Genomic DNA, 18,400 nt, shown 5'->3' with positions numbered 1-18,400 from the left:
CTCTGACGCCGCGCTCACAGGACGCGCCGGTGGGGAATCCCGTCTCTGACGCCGCGCTCACAGGACGCGCCGGCGGGGAATCCCGTCTCTGACGCTGCGCTCACAGGACGCGCCGGTGGGGAATCCCGTCTCTGACGCCGCGCTCACAGGACGCGCCAGTGGGGAATCCCGTCTCTGACGCCGCGCTCACAGGACGCGCCGGCGGGGAATCCCGTCTCTGACGCCGCGCTCACAGGACGCGCCAGTGGGGAATCCCGTCTCTGACGCCGCGCTCACAGGACGCGCCCGTGGGGAATCCCGTCTCTGACGCTGCGCTCACAGGACGTGCCGGTGGGGAATCCCGTCTCTGACGCTGCGCTCACAGGACGCGCCAGCGGGGAATCCCGTCTCTGACGCTGCGCTCACAGGACGCGCCCGTGGGGAATCCCGTCTCTGACGCTGCGCTCACAGGATGCGCCGGTGGGGAATCCCGTCTCTGACGCTGCGCTCACAGGACGCGCCAACGGGGAATCCCGTCTCTGACGCTGCGCTCACAGGACGCGCCAGTGGGGAATCCCGTCTCTGACGCCGCGCTCACAGGACGCGCCGGTGGGGAATCCCGTCTCTGACGCTGCGCTCACAGGATGCGCCGGTGGGGAATCCCGTCTCTGACGCTGCGCTCACAGGACGCGCCAACGGGGAATCCCGTCTCTGACGCTGCGCTCACAGGACGCGCCAGTGGGGAATCCCGTCTCTGACGCCGCGCTCACAGGACGCGCCAACGGGGAATCCCGTCTCTGACGCCGCGCTCACAGGACGCGCCGGTGGGGAATCCCGTCTCTGACGCTGCGCTCACAGGACGCGCCGGTGGGGAATCCCGTCTCTGACGCTGCGCTCACAGGACGCGCCAGTGGGGAATCCCGTCTCTGACGCCGCGCTCACAGGACGCGCCGGCGGGGAATCCCGTCTCTGACGCCGCGCTCACAGGACGCGCCGGCGGGGAATCCCGTCTCTGACGCCGCGCTCACAGGACGCGCCGGCGGGGAATCCCGTCTCTGACGCTGCGCTCACAGGACGCGCCCGTGGGGAATCCCGTCTCTGACGCCGCGCTCACAGGACGCGCCGGCGGGGAATCCCGTCTCTGACGCCGCGCTCACAGGACGCGCCTGCGGGGAATCCCGTCTCTGACGCCGCGCTCACAGGACGCGCCGGTGGGGAATCCCGTCTCTGACGCCGCGCTCACAGGACGCGCCTGCGGGGAATCCCGTCTCTGACGCCGCGCTCACAGGATGCGCCAGTGGGGAATCCCGTCTCTGACGCCGCGCTCACAGGACGCGCCTGCGGGGAATCCCGTCTCTGACGCTGCGCTCACAGGACGCGCCAGTGGGGAATCCCGTCTCTGACGCTGCGCTCACAGGACGCGCCAGCGGGGAATCCCGTCTCTGACGCTGCGCTCACAGGACGCGCCAGTGGGGAATCCCGTCTCTGACGCTGCGCTCACAGCTCACTATATCAGTCTCTATATGTCCTGTTGGTATAGGGGATGTGCTCTGTGCAGAGCCGCCGGCCCCGGCTGTATATGTCCTGTTGGTATAGGGGATGTGCTCTGTGCAGAGCCGCCGGCCCTGGCTGTATATGTCCTGTTGGTATAGGGGATGTGCTCTGTGCAGAGCCGCCGGCCCCGGCTGTATATGTCCTGTTGGTATAGGGGATGTGCTCTGTGCAGAGCTGCTGGCCCCGGCTGTATATGTCCTGTTGGTATAGGGGATGTGCTCTGTGCAGAGCCGCCGGCCCCGGCTGTATATGTCCTGTTGGTATAGGGGATGTGCTCTGTGCAGAGCCGCTGGCCCCGGCTGTATATGTCCTGTTGGTATAGGGGATGTGCTCTGTGCAGAGCCGCCGGCCCCGGCTGTATATGTCCTGTTGGTATAGGGGATGTGGTCTGTGCAGAGCCGCCGGCCCCGGCTGTATATGTCCTGTTGGTATAGGGGATGTGCTCTGTGCAGAGCCGCCGGCCCCGGCTGTATATGTCCTGTCGGTATAGGGGATGTGCTCTGTGCAGAGCCGCCGGCCCCGGCTGTATATGTCCTGTTGGTATAGGGGATGTGCTCTGTGCAGAGCCGCCGGCCCTGGCTGTATATGTCCTGTTGGTATAGGGGATGTGCTCTGTGCAGAGCCGCCGGCCCCGTCTCTATATGTCCTGTTGGTATAGGGGATGTCCTCTGTGCAGAGCCGCCGGCCCCGGCTGTATATGTCCTGTTGGTATAGGGGATGTGCTCTGTGCAGAGCCGCCGGCCCCGGCTGTATATGTCCTGTTGGTATAGGGGATGTGCTCTGTGCAGAGCCGCCGGCCCCGGCTGTATATGTCCTGTTGGTATAAGGGATGTGCTCTGTGCAAAGCCGCCGGCCCCGGCTGTATATGTCCTGTTGGTATAGGGGATGTGTTCTGTGCAGAGCCGCCGGCCCCGGCTGTATATGTCCTGTTGGTATAGGGGATGTGCTCTGTGCAGAGCCGCCGGCCCCGGCTGTATATGTCCTGTTGGTATAGGGGATGTGCTCTGTGCAGAGCCGCCGGCCCCGGCTGTATATGTCCTGTTGGTATAGGGGATGTGCTCTGTGCAGAGCCGCCGGCCCCGTCTCTATATGTCCTGTTGGTATAGGGGATGTGCTCTGTGCAGAGCCGCCGGCCCTGGCTGTATATGTCCTGTTGGTATAGGGGATGTGCTCTGTGCAGAGCCGCCGGCCCTGGCTGTATATGTCCTGTCGGTATAGGGGATGTGTTCTGTGCAGAGCTGCCGGCCCCGGCTGCATATGTCCTGTTGGTATAGGGGATGTGTTCTGTGCACAACCGCCGGCCCTGGCTGTATATGTCCTGTTGGTATAGGGGATGTGCTCTGTGCACAGCCGCCGGCCCTGGCTGTATATGTCCTGTTGGTATAGGGGATGTGCTCTGTGCAGAGCCGCCGGCCCTGGCTGTATATGTCCTGTTGGTATAGGGGATGTGTTCTGTGCAGAGCTGCCGGCCCCGGCTGTATATGTCCTGTTGGTATAGGGGATGTGCTCTGTGCAGAGCCGCCGGCCCCGGCTGTATATGTCCTGTTGGTATAGGGGATGTGTTCTGTGCAGAGCTGCCGGCCCCGGCTGTATATGTCCTGTTGGTATAGGGGATGTGTTCTGTGCACAACCGCCGGCCCTGGCTGTATATGTCCTGTTGGTATAGGGGATGTGCTCTGTGCAGAGCCGCCGGCCCTGGCTGTATATGTCCTGTTGGTATAGGGGATGTGCTCTGTGCAGAGCCGCCGGCCCCGGCTGTATATGTCCTGTTGGTATAGGGGATGTGCTCTGTGCACAGCCGCCGGCCCCGGCTGTATATGTCCTGTTGGTATAGGGGATGTGCTCTGTGCAGAGCCGCCGGCCCCGGCTGTATATGTCCTGTTTGTATAGGGGATGTGCTCTGTGCAGAGCCGCCGGCCCCGGCTGTATATGTCCTGTTGGTATAGGGGATGTGCTCTGTGCAGAGCCGCCGGTCCTGGCTGTATATGTCCTGTTGGTATAGGGGATGTGCTCTGTGCAGAGCCGCCGGCCCCGGCTGTATATGTCCTGTTGGTATAGGGGATGTGCTCTGTGCAGAGCCGCCGGCCCCGGCTGTATATGTCCTGTTGGTATAGGGGATGTGCTCTGTGCAGAGCCGCCGGTCCTGGCTGTATATGTCCTGTTGGTATAGGGGATGTGCTCTGTGCAGAGCCGCCGGCCCCGGCTGTATATGTCCTGTTGGTATAGGGGATGTGCTCTGTGCAGAGCCGCCGGCCCCGGCTGTATATGTCCTGTTGGTATAGGGGATGTGCTCTGTGCAAAGCCGCCGGCCCTGGCTGTATATGTCCTGTTGGTATAGGGGATGTGCTCTGTGCAGAGCCGCCGGCCCCGGCTGTATATGTCCTGTTGGTATAGGGGATGTGTTCTGTGCAGAGCCGCCGGCCCCGGCTGTATATGTCCTGTTGGTATAGGGGATGTGCTCTGTGCAGAGCCGCCGGCCCTGGCTGTATATGTCCTGTTGGTATAGGGGATGTCCTCTGTGCAGAGCCGCCGGCCCCGGCTGTATATGTCCTGTTGGTATAGGGGATGTGCTCTGTGCAGAGCCGCCGGCCCCGGCTGTATATGTCCTGTTGGTATAGGGGATGTGCTCTGTGCAGAGCCGCCGGCCCTGGCTGTATATGTCCTGTCGGTATAGGGGATGTGCTCTGTGCAGAGCCGCCGGCCCCGGCTGTATATGTCCTGTTGGTATAGGGGATGTGCTCTGTGCAGAGCCGCCGGCCCCGGCTGTATATGTCCTGTTGGTATAGGGGATGTGCTCTGTGCAGAGCCGCCGGCCCTGGCTGTATATGTCCTGTTGGTATAGGGGATGTGCTCTGTGCAGAGCCGCCGGCCCCGGCTGTATATGTCCTGTTGGTATAGGGGATGTGCTCTGTGCACAGCCGCCGGCCCCGGCTGTATATGTCCTGTTGGTATAGGGGATGTGCTCTGTGCAGAGCCGTCGGCCCCGGCTGTATATGTCCTGTTGGTATAGGGGATGTGCTCTGTGCAGAGCCGTCGGCCCCGGCTGTATATGTCCTGTTGGTATAGGGGATGTGTTCTGTGCAGAGCCGCCGGCCCCGGCTGTATATGTCCTGTTGGTATAGGGGATGTGCTCTGTGCAGAGCCGCCGGCCCTGGCTGTATATGTCCTGTTGGTATAGGGGATGTGCTCTGTGCAGAGCCGCCGGCCCCGGCTGTATATGTCCTGTTGGTATAGGGGATGTGTTCTGTGCAGAGCCGCCGGCCCCGGCTGTATATGTCCTGTTGGTATAGGGGATGTGCTCTGTGCAGAGCCGCCGGCCCCGGCTGTATATGTCCTGTTGGTATAGGGGATGTGCTCTGTGCAGAGCCGCCGGCCCCGGCTGTATATGTCCTGTTGGTATAGGGGATGTGTTCTGTGCAGAGCCGCCGGCCCCGGCTGTATATGTCCTGTTGGTATAGGGGATGTGCTCTGTGCAGAGCCGCCGGCCCCGGCTGTATATGTCCTGTTGGTATAGGGGATGTGCTCTGTGCAGAGCCGCCGGCCCTGGCTGTATATGTCCTGTTGGTATAGGGGATGTGCTCTGTGCACAGCCGCCGGCCCTGGCTGTATATGTCCTGTTGGTATAGGGGGTGTGCTCTGTGCAGAGCCGCCGGCCCCGGCTGTATATGTCCTGTTGGTATAGGGGGTGTGCTCTGTGCACAGCCGCCGGCCCCGGCTGTATATGTCCTGTTGGTATAGGGGATGTGCTCTGTGCAGAGCCGCCGGCCCCAGCTGTATATGTCCTGTTGGTATAGGGGATGTGGTCTGTGCAGAGCCGCCGGCCCTGGCTGTATATGTCCTGTTGGTATAGGGGATGTGCTCTGTGCAGAGCCGCCGGCCCCGGCTGTATATGTCCTGTTGGTATAGGGGATGTGGTCTGTGCAGAGCCGCCGGCCCTGGCTGTATATGTCCTGTTGGTATAGGGGATGTGCTCTGTGCAGAGCCGCCGGCCCTGGCTGTATATGTCCTGTTGGTATAGGGGATGTGCTCTGTGCACAGCCGCCGGCCCCGGCTGTATATGTCCTGTTGGTATAGGGGATGTGCTCTGTGCACAGCCGCCGGCCCCGGCTGTATATGTCCTGTTGGTATAGGGGATGTGCTCTGTGCAGAGCCGCCGGCCCCGGCTGTATATGTCCTGTTGGTATAGGGGATGTGCTCTGTGCAGAGCCGCCGGCCCTGGCTGTATATGTCCTGTTGGTATAGGGGATGTGCTCTGTGCAGAGCCGCCGGCCCTGGCTGTATATGTCCTGTTGGTATAGGGGATGTGCTCTGTGCACAGCCGCCGGCCCCGGCTGTATATGTCCTGTTCGTATAGGGGATGTGCTCTGTGCAGAGCCGCCGGCCCTGGCTGTATATGTCCTGTTGGTATAGGGGATGTGCTCTGTGCAGAGCCGCCGGCCCTGGCTGTATATGTCCTGTTGGTATAGGGGATGTGCTCTGTGCAGAGCCGCCGGCCCCGGCTGTATATGTCCTGTTGGTATAGGGGATGTGCTCTGTGCACAGCCGCCGGCCCCGGCTGTATATGTCCTGTTGGTATAGGGGATGTGCTCTGTGCAGAGCCGCCGGCCCCGTCTCTATATGTCCTGTTGGTATAGGGGATGTGCTCTGTGCAGAGCCGCCGGCCCTGGCTGTATATGTCCTGTTGGTATAGGGGATGTGTTCTGTGCAGAGCTGCCGGCCCCGGCTGTATATGTCCTGTTGGTATAGGGGATGTGCTCTGTGCAAAGCTGCCGGCCCTGACTCTATAAGTCCTGTTGGTATAGGGGATGTGCTCTGTGCAGAGCCGCCGGCCCCGGCTGTATATGTCCTGTTGGTATAGGGGATGTGCTCTGTGCAGAGCTGCCGGCCCTGACTCTATATGTCCTGTTGGTATAGGGGATGTGTGTCACGATGGACGCACTTATTAACAAATTTATATTTTGTGGATCCCAATTGAGCAGAACAAGTTGAGCAAAATAAACTGAGATTTATTCCCTTGATAGGCAAACACACGACAACTGCAGAATACACTTAATAATTACACTTACTGGTATAGGAACAGGGGATAATGTCCAGAAAGGTGCAAAGCACCAGAAGATTGTCTTTTAAAATGTAGTCCTTTTGCAAGGGCATAAATTGCCAGCCCAATCCTTCTGTGAATGTGCAAAGTCTTTTCTTGTCCATTGGGGTTAATCAGATGGGAATAGCCTGGGTGGGATGTATATAAGATTTGGAAGCCTATCGCCAACATACCCACCCAATCCCCCTCGTGGGAAAGTAATCATTCCCCAATCACCTACTTGCCCACAGTTTGGAGAGTGGGCACTAGGTATTTCCTGTTCACACAGATCATGTGCGACAACGCCATCTTGCTACTTAGTATAAGTGCACTCCCCTCTCTACCTGGCCCCTCTCAGGCTGGAAGGGGGAACTCAGGGTATGAGCTAGCACAAATGGTCCACAGGATTTCCTATTCAGCATCCATCTGGCCAATTCACACCTCCGGACTCTGGGTCTTTTGATATGCAACTTCCAGAGAGACTCACAGGCGTGGGCCCAGCATGTTACCTTTGAAGCTTGCATAGGCAAGTGACCCAGCTCATAGGTGTCAAAACATTTGTTTCTTGTGTGCATTTTAATGACAGGAGATAAAAAACCTCATCCTGCTTGTCCCTGTTTAAAACCTATAGCAAAAATACACTTTATTGATCATACCTGGTCCCCTTATCTCACACTTATATTTTCCATATGTGTGTGCTTGGGATGTACTATACTGCAAGCTCATACAGTCCTGCGAAATGGGAACAATAAGGGACAGAGGGAAAAATAAGACATGTACAGTGCATGAAAAATTAACCCCTTCATCCCCAATACGAAATAGGGGTAACCAGCCAAGCACACTGCCTTTATTAATGCGCTGATTACCCCCATTTTCGCCACAATGTGCTCTGTGCAGAGCCGCCGGCCCTGGCTCTATATGTCCTGTTGGTATAGGGGATGTGCTCTTTGCAGAGCCGCCGGCCCCGGCTGTAGTTGTCCTGTTGGTATAGGGGATGTGCTCTATGCAGAGCCGCCGGCCCCGGCTGTATACTGTATGTCCTGTTGGTATAGGGGATGTGCTCTGTGCAGAGCTGCCGGCCCTGGCTCTATATGTCCTGTTGGTATAGGGGATGTGCTCTGTGCAGAGCCGCCGGCCCTGTCTCTATATGTCCTGTTGGTATAGGGGATGTGCTCTGTGCAGAGCCGTCGGCCCTGTCTCTATATGTCCTATTGGTATAGGGGATGTGCTCTGTGCAGAGCCGCCGGCCCTGTCTCTATATGTCCTGTTGGTATAGGGGATGTGCTCTGTGCAGAGCCGCCGGCCCTGTCTCTATATGTCCTATTGGTATAGGGGATGTGCTCTGTGCAGAGCCGCCGGCCCTGTCTCTATATGTCCTGTTGGTATAGGGGATGTGTTTCTTGGTGAATGGAGTGTAGGGTCAGGGCTCCTTTAGGTGAGTAACCTGTCCCCCTCTCCGCAGTCGGCCCCACCTCTCCGGTCCCCCTCCCTCGGGTGCGGAGCAGCGATGGGCCTCCGGGACGGCCTTTGGACCAGCACTTGGCAGGTGGGCTTACTTGTGCTGGTAACGATACGCAGAGCGGCGTCGGGGGACTGTAAAGGTCAGCGAACCGCGCTCCGCAGCGCCCCCGGATACGTGAGCGATGGGCCCGGAAACTACTCCGTCAATGGCAACTGCGAGTGGCTGATAGAAGGTATGTGGGGGAGCACGGGGGGGGGGGGAGCTGATAGAAGGTATGTGGGGGAGCACGGGGGGGGGCTGATAGAAGGTATGTGGGGGAGCACGGGGGGGGGGGCTGATAGAAGGTATGTGGGGGAGCACGGGGGGGCTGATAGAAGGTATGTGAGGGAGCACGGGGGGGCTGATAGAAGGTATGTGGGGGAGCACGGGGGGGGAGGCTGATAGAAGGTATGTGGGGGAGCACGGGGGGCTGATAGAAGGTATGTGGGGGAGCACGGGGGGGGGCTGATAGAAGGTATGTGGGGGGGCTGATAGAAGGTATGTGGGGGAGCACAGGGGGGCTGATAGAAGGTATGTGGGGGAGCACGGGGGGGGCTGATAGAAGGTATGTGGGGGAGCAAGGGGGGGGCTGATAGAAGGTATGTGAGGGAGCACGGGGGGACTGATAGAAGGTATGTAAGGGAGCACGGGGGGGCTGATAGAAGGTATGTGAGGGAGCACGGGGGAGGCTGATAGAAGGTATGTGATGGAGCACGGGGGGGGCTGATAGAAGGTATGTGAGGGAGCACGGGGGGGCTGATAGAAGGTATGTGAGGGAGCACGGGGGGTGGGGCTGGTAGAAGGTATGTGAGGGAGCACGGGGGGGCTGATAGAAGGTATGTGAGGGAGCACGGGGGGGCTGATAGAAGGTATGTGAGGGAGCACGGGGGGCTGATAGAAGGTATGTGAGGGAGCACGGGGGGGCTGATAGAAGGTATGTGGGGGAGCACGGGGGGGCTGATAGAAGGTATGTGGGGGAGCACGGGGGAGGCTGATAGAAGGTATGTGAGGGAGCACGGGGGGGATGATAGAAGGTATGTGGGGGAGCACGGGGGGGGCTGATAGAAGGTATGTGGGGGAGCACGGGGGGGGCTGATAGAAGGTATGTGGGGGAGCACGGGGGGGGCTGATAGAAGGTATGTGGGGGAGCACGGGGGGACGGACTGTGAGTGGCTGATAGAAGGTATGTTGGGGGGGACTGTGAGGAGGGCAGAGGGGATACTGTGAGTACGGGGAGGACATTACTGTCTTGTATTGTTACTTTAACCCCTCCCCCATCTCCCTTAGTAAGGATATTAGTACTCAGAGAATACCTCTTTCCACGTTAAGTATGTTAATACTCAGCGGCCGCACTTCTTAAGGATATTAATATATAAAGCGGGGGGAGGGGGAGAGAAGGGAAAGCTCCCGCATCAGTTTAAGAGGTAATAAAGTAATCAATAGCTGTATAGGAAATCATAAGGTGCAAATAGGGATAGGGAGATTAATCAACAAAACAGGCATACATAGTGTAAAGGCTAATATATACTCAAATAACATCCCGAGGAAACCCTAATCTGTGTGATACTAATAGTATAAAGGCTAACATATACACAAATAACATCCCGAGGAAACCCTAATCTGTGTGATGCTAATAGTATAAAGGCTAACATATACACAAATAACATCCCGAGGAAACCCTAATCTGTGTGATGCTAATAGTATAAAGGCTAACATATACACAAATAACATCCCGAGGAAACCCTAATCTGTGTGATGCTAATAGTATAAAGGCTAACATATACACAAATAACATCCCGAGGAAACCCTAATCTGTGTGATGCTAATAGTATAAAGGCTAACATATACACAAATAACATCCCGAGGAAACCCTAATCTGTGTGATGCTAATAGTATAAAGGCTAACATATACACAAATAACATCCCGAGGAAACCCTAATCTGTGTGATGCTAATAGTATAAAGGCTAACATATACACAAATAAAATCCCGAGGAAACCCTAATCTGTGTGATGCTAATAGTATAAAGGCTAACATATACACAAATAACATCCCGAGGAAACCCTAATCTGTGTGATGCTAATAGTATAAAGGCTAACATATACACAAATAACATCCAGAGGAAACCCTAATCTCTGTGATGCTAATAGTATAAAGGCTAACATATACACAAATAACATCCCGAGGAAACCCTAATCTGTGTGATGCTAATAGTATAAAGGCTAACATATACACAAAAACATCCCGAGGAAACCCTAATCTGTGTGATACTAATAGTATAAAGGCTAACATATACACAAATAACATCCCGAGGAAACCCTAATCTGTGTGATACTAATAGTATAAAGGCTAACATATACACAAATAACATCCCGAGGAAACCCTAATCTGTGTGATGCTAATAGTATAAAGACTAACATATACACAAAAACATCCCGAGGAAACCCTAATCTTTGTGATACTAATAGTATAAAGGCTAACATATATACAAATAACATCCCGAGGAAACCCTAATCTGTGTGATACTAATAGTATAAAGGCTAACATATACACAAAAACATCCCGAGGAAACCCTAATCTGTGTGATGCTAATAGTATAAAGGCTAACATATACACAAAAACATCCCGAGGAAACCCTAATCTGTGTGATGCTAATAGTATAAAGGCTAATATATACACAAATAACATCCAGAAGAAACCCTAATCTGTGTGATGCTAATAGTATAAAGGCTAACATATACACAAATAACATCCCGAGGAAACCCTAATCTGTGTGATGCTAATAGTATAAAGGCTAACATATACACAAATAAAATCCCGAGGAACCCCTAATCTGTGTGATGCCTAATAGTATAAAGGCTAACATATACACAAATAACATCCCGAGGAAACCCTAATCTGTGTGATGCTAATAGTATAAAGGCTAACATATACACAAATAACATCCCGAGGAAACCCTAATCTGTGTGATGCTAATAGTATAAAGGCTAACATATACACAAATAACATCCCGAGGAAACCCTAATCTGTGTGATACCTAATAGTATAAAGGCTAACATATACACAAATAACATCCCGAGGAAACCCTAATCTGTGTGATGCCTAATAGTATAAAGGCTAACATATACACAAATAACATCCCGAGGAAACCCTAATCTGTGTGATACTAATAGTATAAAGGCTAACATATACACAAATAACATCCCGAGGAAACCCTAATCTGTGTGATACTAATAGTATAAAGGCTAACATATACACAAATAACATCCCGAGGAAACCCTAATCTGTGTGATGCCTAATAGTATAAAGGCTAACATATACACAAATAACATCCCGAGGAAACCCTAATCTGTGTGATGCTAATAGTATAAAGGCTAACATATACACAAATAACATCCCGAGGAATCCCTAATCTGTGTGATGCTAATAGTATAAAGGCTAACATATACACAAATAACATCCCGAGGAAACCCTAATCTGTGTGATACTAATAGTATAAAGGCTAACATATACACAAATAACATCCCGAGGAAACCCTAATCTGTGTGATGCCTAATAGTATAAAGGCTAACATATACACAAATAACATCCCGAGGAAACCCTAATCTGTGTGATGCTAATAGTATAAAGGCTAACATATACACAAATAACATCCCGAGGAAACCCTAATCTGTGTGATGCTAATAGTATAAAGGCTAACATATACACAAATAACATCCCGAGGAAACCCTAATCTGTGTGATACCTAATAGTATAAAGGCTAACATATACACAAATAACATCCCGAGGAAACCCTAATCTGTGTGATGCTAATAGTATAAAGGCTAACATATACACAAATAACATCCCGAGGAAACCCTAATCTGTGTGATACTAATAGTATAAAGGCTAACATATACACAAATAACATCCCGAGGAAACCCTAATCTGTGTGATGCCTAATAGTATAAAGGCTAACATATACACAAATAACATCCTGAGGAAACCCTAATCTGTGTGATGCTAATAGTATAAAGGCTAACATATACACAAATAACATCCCGAGGAAACCCTAATCTGTGTGATGCTAATAGTATAAAGGCTAACATATACACAAATAACATCCCGAGGAAACCCTAATCTGTGTGATGCCTAATAGTATAAAGGCTAACATATACACAAATAACATCCCGAGGAAACCCTAATCTGTGTGATGCTAATAGTATAAAGGCTAACATATACACAAATAACATCCCGAGGAAACCCTAATCTGTGTGATGCCTAATAGTATAAAGGCTAATATATACACAAATAACATCCCGAGGAAACCCTAATCTGTGTGATGCTAATAGTATAAAGGCTAACATATACACAAATAACATCCCGAGGAAACCCTAATCTGTGTGATACTAATAGTATAAAGGCTAACATATACACAAATAACATCCCGGGGAAACCCTAATCTGTGTGATGCCTAATAGTATAAAGGCTAACATATACACAAATAACATCCCGAGGAAACCCTAATCTGTGTGATGCTAATAGTATAAAGGCTAACATATACACAAATAACATCCCGAGGAAACCCTAATCTGTGTGATGCTAATAGTATAAAGGCTAACATATACACAAATAACATCCCGAGGAAACCCTGATCTGTGTGATGCCTAATAGTATAAAGGCTAACATATACACAAATAACATCCCGAGGAAACCCTAATCTGTGTGATGCTAATAGTATAAAGGCTAACATATACACAAATAACATCCAGAGGAAACCCTAATCTGTGTGATGCCTAATAGTATAAAGGCTAACATATACACAAATAACATCCCGAGGAAACCCTAATCTGTGTGATGCTAATAGTATAAAGGCTAACATATACACAAATAACATCCCGAGGAAACCCTAATCTGTGTGATGCTAATAGTATAAAGGCTAACATATACACAAATAACATCCCGAGGAAACCCTAATCTGTGTGATGCCTAATAGTATAAAGGCTAACATATACACAAATAACATCCCGAGGAAACCCTAATCTGTGTGATGCTAATAGTATAAAGGCTAACATATACACAAATAACATCCAGAGGAAACCCTAATCTCTGTGATGCTAATAGTATAAAGGCTAACATATACACAAATAACATCCCGAGGAAACCCTAATCTGTGTGATGCTAATAGTATAAAGGCTAACATATACACAAATAACATCCCGAGGAAACCCTAATCTGTGTGATGCTAATAGTATAAAGGCTAACATATACACAAATAACATATAGTATACACACCTCCCGTGTTTCCGCAGCCCCCAGCAGCAGTTACCGTGTGCTGCTCAGCTTCCTGTTCATGGACACGGAGTGCACGTATGATTACCTCTTTGTGTATGACGGAGATTCGTACAGTGATCGGCTGCTGGCCAGTCTGAGCGGGAGCAGCCTCCCCCCCACGCTGGAGGCCACGTCTGGGAAGGTGAGGCGCAGAGGGAGGAGATGGGGGGAACGTGTGGCTCCCCTAGGGAGGTGCATGATGGGAATATCTCGCTCCCCCAGAGAGGTGCATGATGGGAATATCTCGCTCCCCTAGAGAGGTGCATGATGGGAATATTTCGCTCTCCCAGAGAGATGCATGATGGGATTATCTCGCTCCCCTAGAGAGGTGCATGATGGGAATATCTCGCTCCCCCAGAGAGGTGCATGATGGGAATATCTCGCTCCCCTAGAGAGGTGCATGATGGGAATATCTCGCTCCCCTAGAGAGGTGCATGATGGGAATATCTCGCTCCCCCAGAGAGGTGCATGATGGGAATATCTCGCTCCCCCAGAGAGGTGCATGATGGGATTATCTCGTTCCCCTAGAGAGGTGCATGATGGGAATATCTCGCTCCCCCAGAGAGGTGCATGATGGGAATATCTCACTCCCCTAGAGGTGCATGATGGGAATATCTCGCTCCCCTTGAGGTGCATGATGGGAATATCTCGCTCCCCTAGAGGTCCATGATGGGAATATATCGCTCCCCTAGAGAGGTGCATGATGGGAATATCTCGCTCCCCCAGAGAGGTGCATGATGTTAATATCTCGCTCCCCTAGAGGTGCATGATGGGAATATCTCGCTCCCCTAGAGGTGCATGATGGGAATATATCGCTCCCCTAGAAAGGTGCATGATGGGAATATCTCGCTCCCCCAGAGAGGTGCATGATGGGAATATCTCGCTCCCCTAGAGGTGCATGATGGGAATATCTCGCTCCCCTAGAGGTGCATGATGGGAATATCTCGCTCCTCTAGAGAGGTGCATGATGGGAATATCTCGCTCCCCTAGAGAGGTGCATGATGGGAATATCTCGCTCCCCCAGAGAGGTGCATGATGGGAATATCTCACTCCCCTAGAGGTGCATGATGGGAATATCTCGCTCCCCCAGAGAGGTGCATGATGGGAATATCTCGCTCCCCTGGAGGTGCATGATGGGAATATCTCGCTCCCCCAGAGAGGTGCATGATGGGAATATCTCGCTCCCCTAGAGGTGCATGATGCGAATATCTCGATCCCCTAGAGGTGCATGATGGGAATATCTTGCTTTCCTAGAGGTGCATGATGGGATTATCTCGTTCCCCTAGAGAGGTGCATGATGGGAATATCTCGCTTCCCCAGAGAGGTACATGATGGGAATATCTCACTCCCCTAGAGGTGCATGATGGGAATATCTCGCTCCCCTAGAGAGGTGCATGATGGGAATATCTCGCTCCCCTAGAGGTGCATGATGGGAATATCTCGCTCCCCTAGAGGTGCATGATGGGAATATCTCGCTCCCCTAGAGGTGCATGATGGGAATATCTCGCTCCCCTAGAGAGGTGCATGATGGGAATATCTCGCTCCCCTAGAGGTGCATGATGGGAATATCTCGCTCCCCCAGAGAGGTGCATGATGGGAATATCTCGCTCCCCTAGAGAGATGCATGATGGGAATATCTCGCTCCCCTAGAGGTGCATGATGGGAATATCTCGCTCCCCTAGAGGTGCATGATGGGAATATCTCGCTCCCCTAGAGGTGCATGATGGGAATATCTCGCTCCCCCAGAGATGTGCTTGATGGGAATATCTCGCTCCCCTAGAGAGGTGCATGATGGGAATATCTCGCTCCCCTAGAGGTGCATGATGGGAGTATCTCGCTCCCCTAGAGATGCATGATGGGAATATCTCGCTCCCCTAGAGGTGCATGATGGGAATATCTCGCTCCCCCAGAGAGGTGCATGATGGGAATATCTCGCACCCCTAGAGAGGTGCATGATGGGAATATCTCGCTCCCCTAGAGGTGCATGATGGGAATATCTCACTCCCCTAGAGGTGCATGATGGGAATATCTCGCTCCCCTAGAGGTGCATGATGGGAATATCTCGCTCCCCTAGAGGTGCATGATGGGAATATCTCGCTCCCCTAGAGAGGTGCATGATGGGAATATCTCGCTCCCCTAGAGGTGCATGATGGGAATATCTCGCTCCCCCAGAGGTGCATGATGGGAATATCTCGCTCCCCTAGAGGTGCATGATGGGAATATCTCGCTCCCCTAGAGGTGCATGATGGGATTATCTCGCTCCCCTAGAGGTGCATGATGGGAATATCTCGCTCCCCCAGAGAGGTGCATGATGGGAATATCTCGCTCCCCTAGAGAGGTGCATGATGGGAATATCTCGCTCCCCTAGAGGTGCATGATGGGAATATCTCGCTCCCCTAGAGTTGCATGATGGGAATATCTCACTCCCCTAGAGGTGCATGATGGGAATATCTCGCTCCCCTAGAGGTGCATGATGGGAATATCTCGCTCCCCTAGAGAGGTGCATGATGGGAATATCTCGCTCCCCTAGAGGTGCATGATGGGAATATCTCGCTCCCCCAGAGGTGCATGATGGGAATATCTCGCTCCCCTAGAGGTGCATGATGGGAATATCTCGCTCCCCTAGAGGTGCATGATGGGATTATCTCGCTCCCCTAGAGAGGTGCATGATGGGAATATCTCGCTCCCCTAGAGGTGCATGATGGGAATATCTCGCTCCCCTAGAGGTGCATGATGGGAATATCTCGCTCCCCTAGAGGTGCATGATGGGAATATCTCGCTCCCCTAGAGGTGCATGATGGGATTATCTCGCTCCCCTAGAGAGGTGCATGATGGGAATATCTCGCTCACCTAGAGGTGCATGATGGGAATATCTCGCTCCCCTAGAGAGGTGCATGATGGGAATATCTCGCTCCCCTAGAGGTGCATGATGGGAATATCTCGCTCCTCCAGAGAGGTGCATGATGGGAATATCTCGCTCCCCTAGAGGTGCATGATGGGAATATCTCGCTCCCCTAGAGGTGCATGATGGGAATATCTCGCTCCCCTAGAGGTGCATGATGGGAATATCTCGCTCCCCTAGAGGTGCATGATGGGAATATCTCGCTCCCCTAGAGGTGCATGATGGGAATATCTCGCTCCCCTAGAGGTGCATGATGGGAATATCTCGCTCCCCTAGAGAGGTGCATGATGGGAATATCTCGCTCCCCTAGAGGTGCATGATGGGAATATCTCGCTCCCCCAGAGAGGTGCATGATGGGAATATCTCGCTCCCCTAGAGAGATGCATGATGGGAATATCTCGCTCCCCTAGAGGTGCATGATGGGAATATCTCGCTCCCCTAGAGGTGCATGATGGGATTATCTCGCTCCCCTAGAGAGGTGCATGATGGGAATATCTCGCTCCCCTAGAGGTGCATGATGGGAATATCTCGCTCCCCTAGAGGTGCATGATGGGAATATCTCGCTCCCCTAGAGGTGCATGATGGGAATATCTCGCTCCCCTAGAGGTGCATGATGGGATTATCTCGCTCCCCTAGAGAGGTGCATGATGGGAATATCTCGCTCACCTAGAGGTGCATGATGGGAATATCTCGCTCCCCTAGAGAGGTGCATGATGGGAATATCTCGCTCCCCTAGAGGTGCATGATGGGAATATCTCGCTCCTCCAGAGAGGTGCATGATGGGAATATCTCGCTCCCCTAGAGGTGCATGATGGGAATATCTCGCTCCCCTAGAGGTGCATGATGGGAATATCTCGCTCCCCTAGAGGTGCATGATGGGAATATCTCGCTCCCCTAGAGGTGCATGATGGGAATATCTCGCTCCCCTAGAGGTGCATGATGGGAATATCTCGCTCCCCTAGAGGTGCATGATGGGAATATCTCGCTCCCCTAGAGAGGTGCATGATGGGAATATCTCGCTCCCCTAAAGGTGCATGATGGGAATATCTCGCTCCCCCAGAGAGGTGCATGATGGGAATATCTCGCTCCCCTAGAGAGATGCATGATGGGAATATCTCGCTCCCCTAGAGGTGCATGATGGGAATATCTCGCTCCCCTAGAGGTGCATGATGGGAATATCTCGCTCCCCTAGAGGTGCATGATGGGAATATCTCGCTCCCCCAGAGATGTGCTTGATGGGAATATCTCGCTCCCCTAGAGAGGTGCATGATGGGAATATCTCGCTCCCCTAGAGGTGCATGATGGGAGTATCTCGCTCCCCTAGAGATGCATGATGGGAATATCTCGCTCCCCTAGAGGTGCATGATGGGAATATCTCGCTCCCCCAGAGAGGTGCATGATGGGAATATCTCGCACCCCTAGAGAGGTGCATGATGGGAATATCTCGCTCCCCTAGAGGTGCATGATGGGAATATCTCACTCCCCTAGAGGTGCATGATGGGAATATCTCGCTCCCCTAGAGGTGCATGATGGGAATATCTCGCTCCCCTAGAGGTGCATGATGGGAATATCTCGCTCCCCTAGAGAGGTGCATGATGGGAATATCTCGCTCCCCTAGAGGTGCATGATGGGAATATCTCGCTCCCCCAGAGGTGCATGATGGGAATATCTCGCTCCCCTAGAGGTGCATGATGGGAATATCTCGCTCCCCTAGAGGTGCATGATGGGATTATCTCGCTCCCCTAGAGGTGCATGATGGGAATATCTCGCTCCCCCAGAGAGGTGCATGATGGGAATATCTCGCTCCCCTAGAGAGGTGCATGATGGGAATATCTCGCTCCCCTAGAGGTGCATGATGGGAATATCTCGCTCCCCTAGAGGTGCATGATGGGAATATCTCACTCCCCTAGAGGTGCATGATGGGAATATCTCGCTCCCCTAGAGGTGCATGATGAGAATATCTCGCTCCCCTAGAGAGGTGCATGATGGGAATATCTCGCTCCCCTAGAGGTGCATGATGGGAATATCTCGCTCCCCCAGAGGTGCATGATGGGAATATCTCGCTCCCCTAGAGG

General features: G+C 52.7%; 1 protein-coding gene across 1 annotated transcript in view; it reads left to right on the top strand.

Annotated features, from left to right (window-relative positions):
* LOC142485398 (multiple epidermal growth factor-like domains protein 8) overlaps positions 1-18,400 on the top strand; it is a 111,521-nt gene that overhangs the window by 25,423 nt on the left and 67,698 nt on the right. Inside the window, exons 2-3 of the mRNA XM_075584416.1 lie at positions 8,073-8,304; positions 13,402-13,565. Coding sequence (XP_075440531.1) covers positions 8,118-8,304; positions 13,402-13,565 — 351 coding nt within the window. The 5' untranslated portion in view covers positions 8,073-8,117. The remainder of the gene's footprint in view (positions 1-8,072; positions 8,305-13,401; positions 13,566-18,400) is intronic.

Source organism: Ascaphus truei, unplaced genomic scaffold, assembly GCF_040206685.1.
Source record: "Ascaphus truei isolate aAscTru1 unplaced genomic scaffold, aAscTru1.hap1 HAP1_SCAFFOLD_587, whole genome shotgun sequence".
NCBI classification, from domain to species: domain Eukaryota; kingdom Metazoa; phylum Chordata; class Amphibia; order Anura; family Ascaphidae; genus Ascaphus; species Ascaphus truei.
Note: the sequence above shows the minus strand (reverse complement) of the source record. Positions and strands in the feature narration are given on the sequence as shown.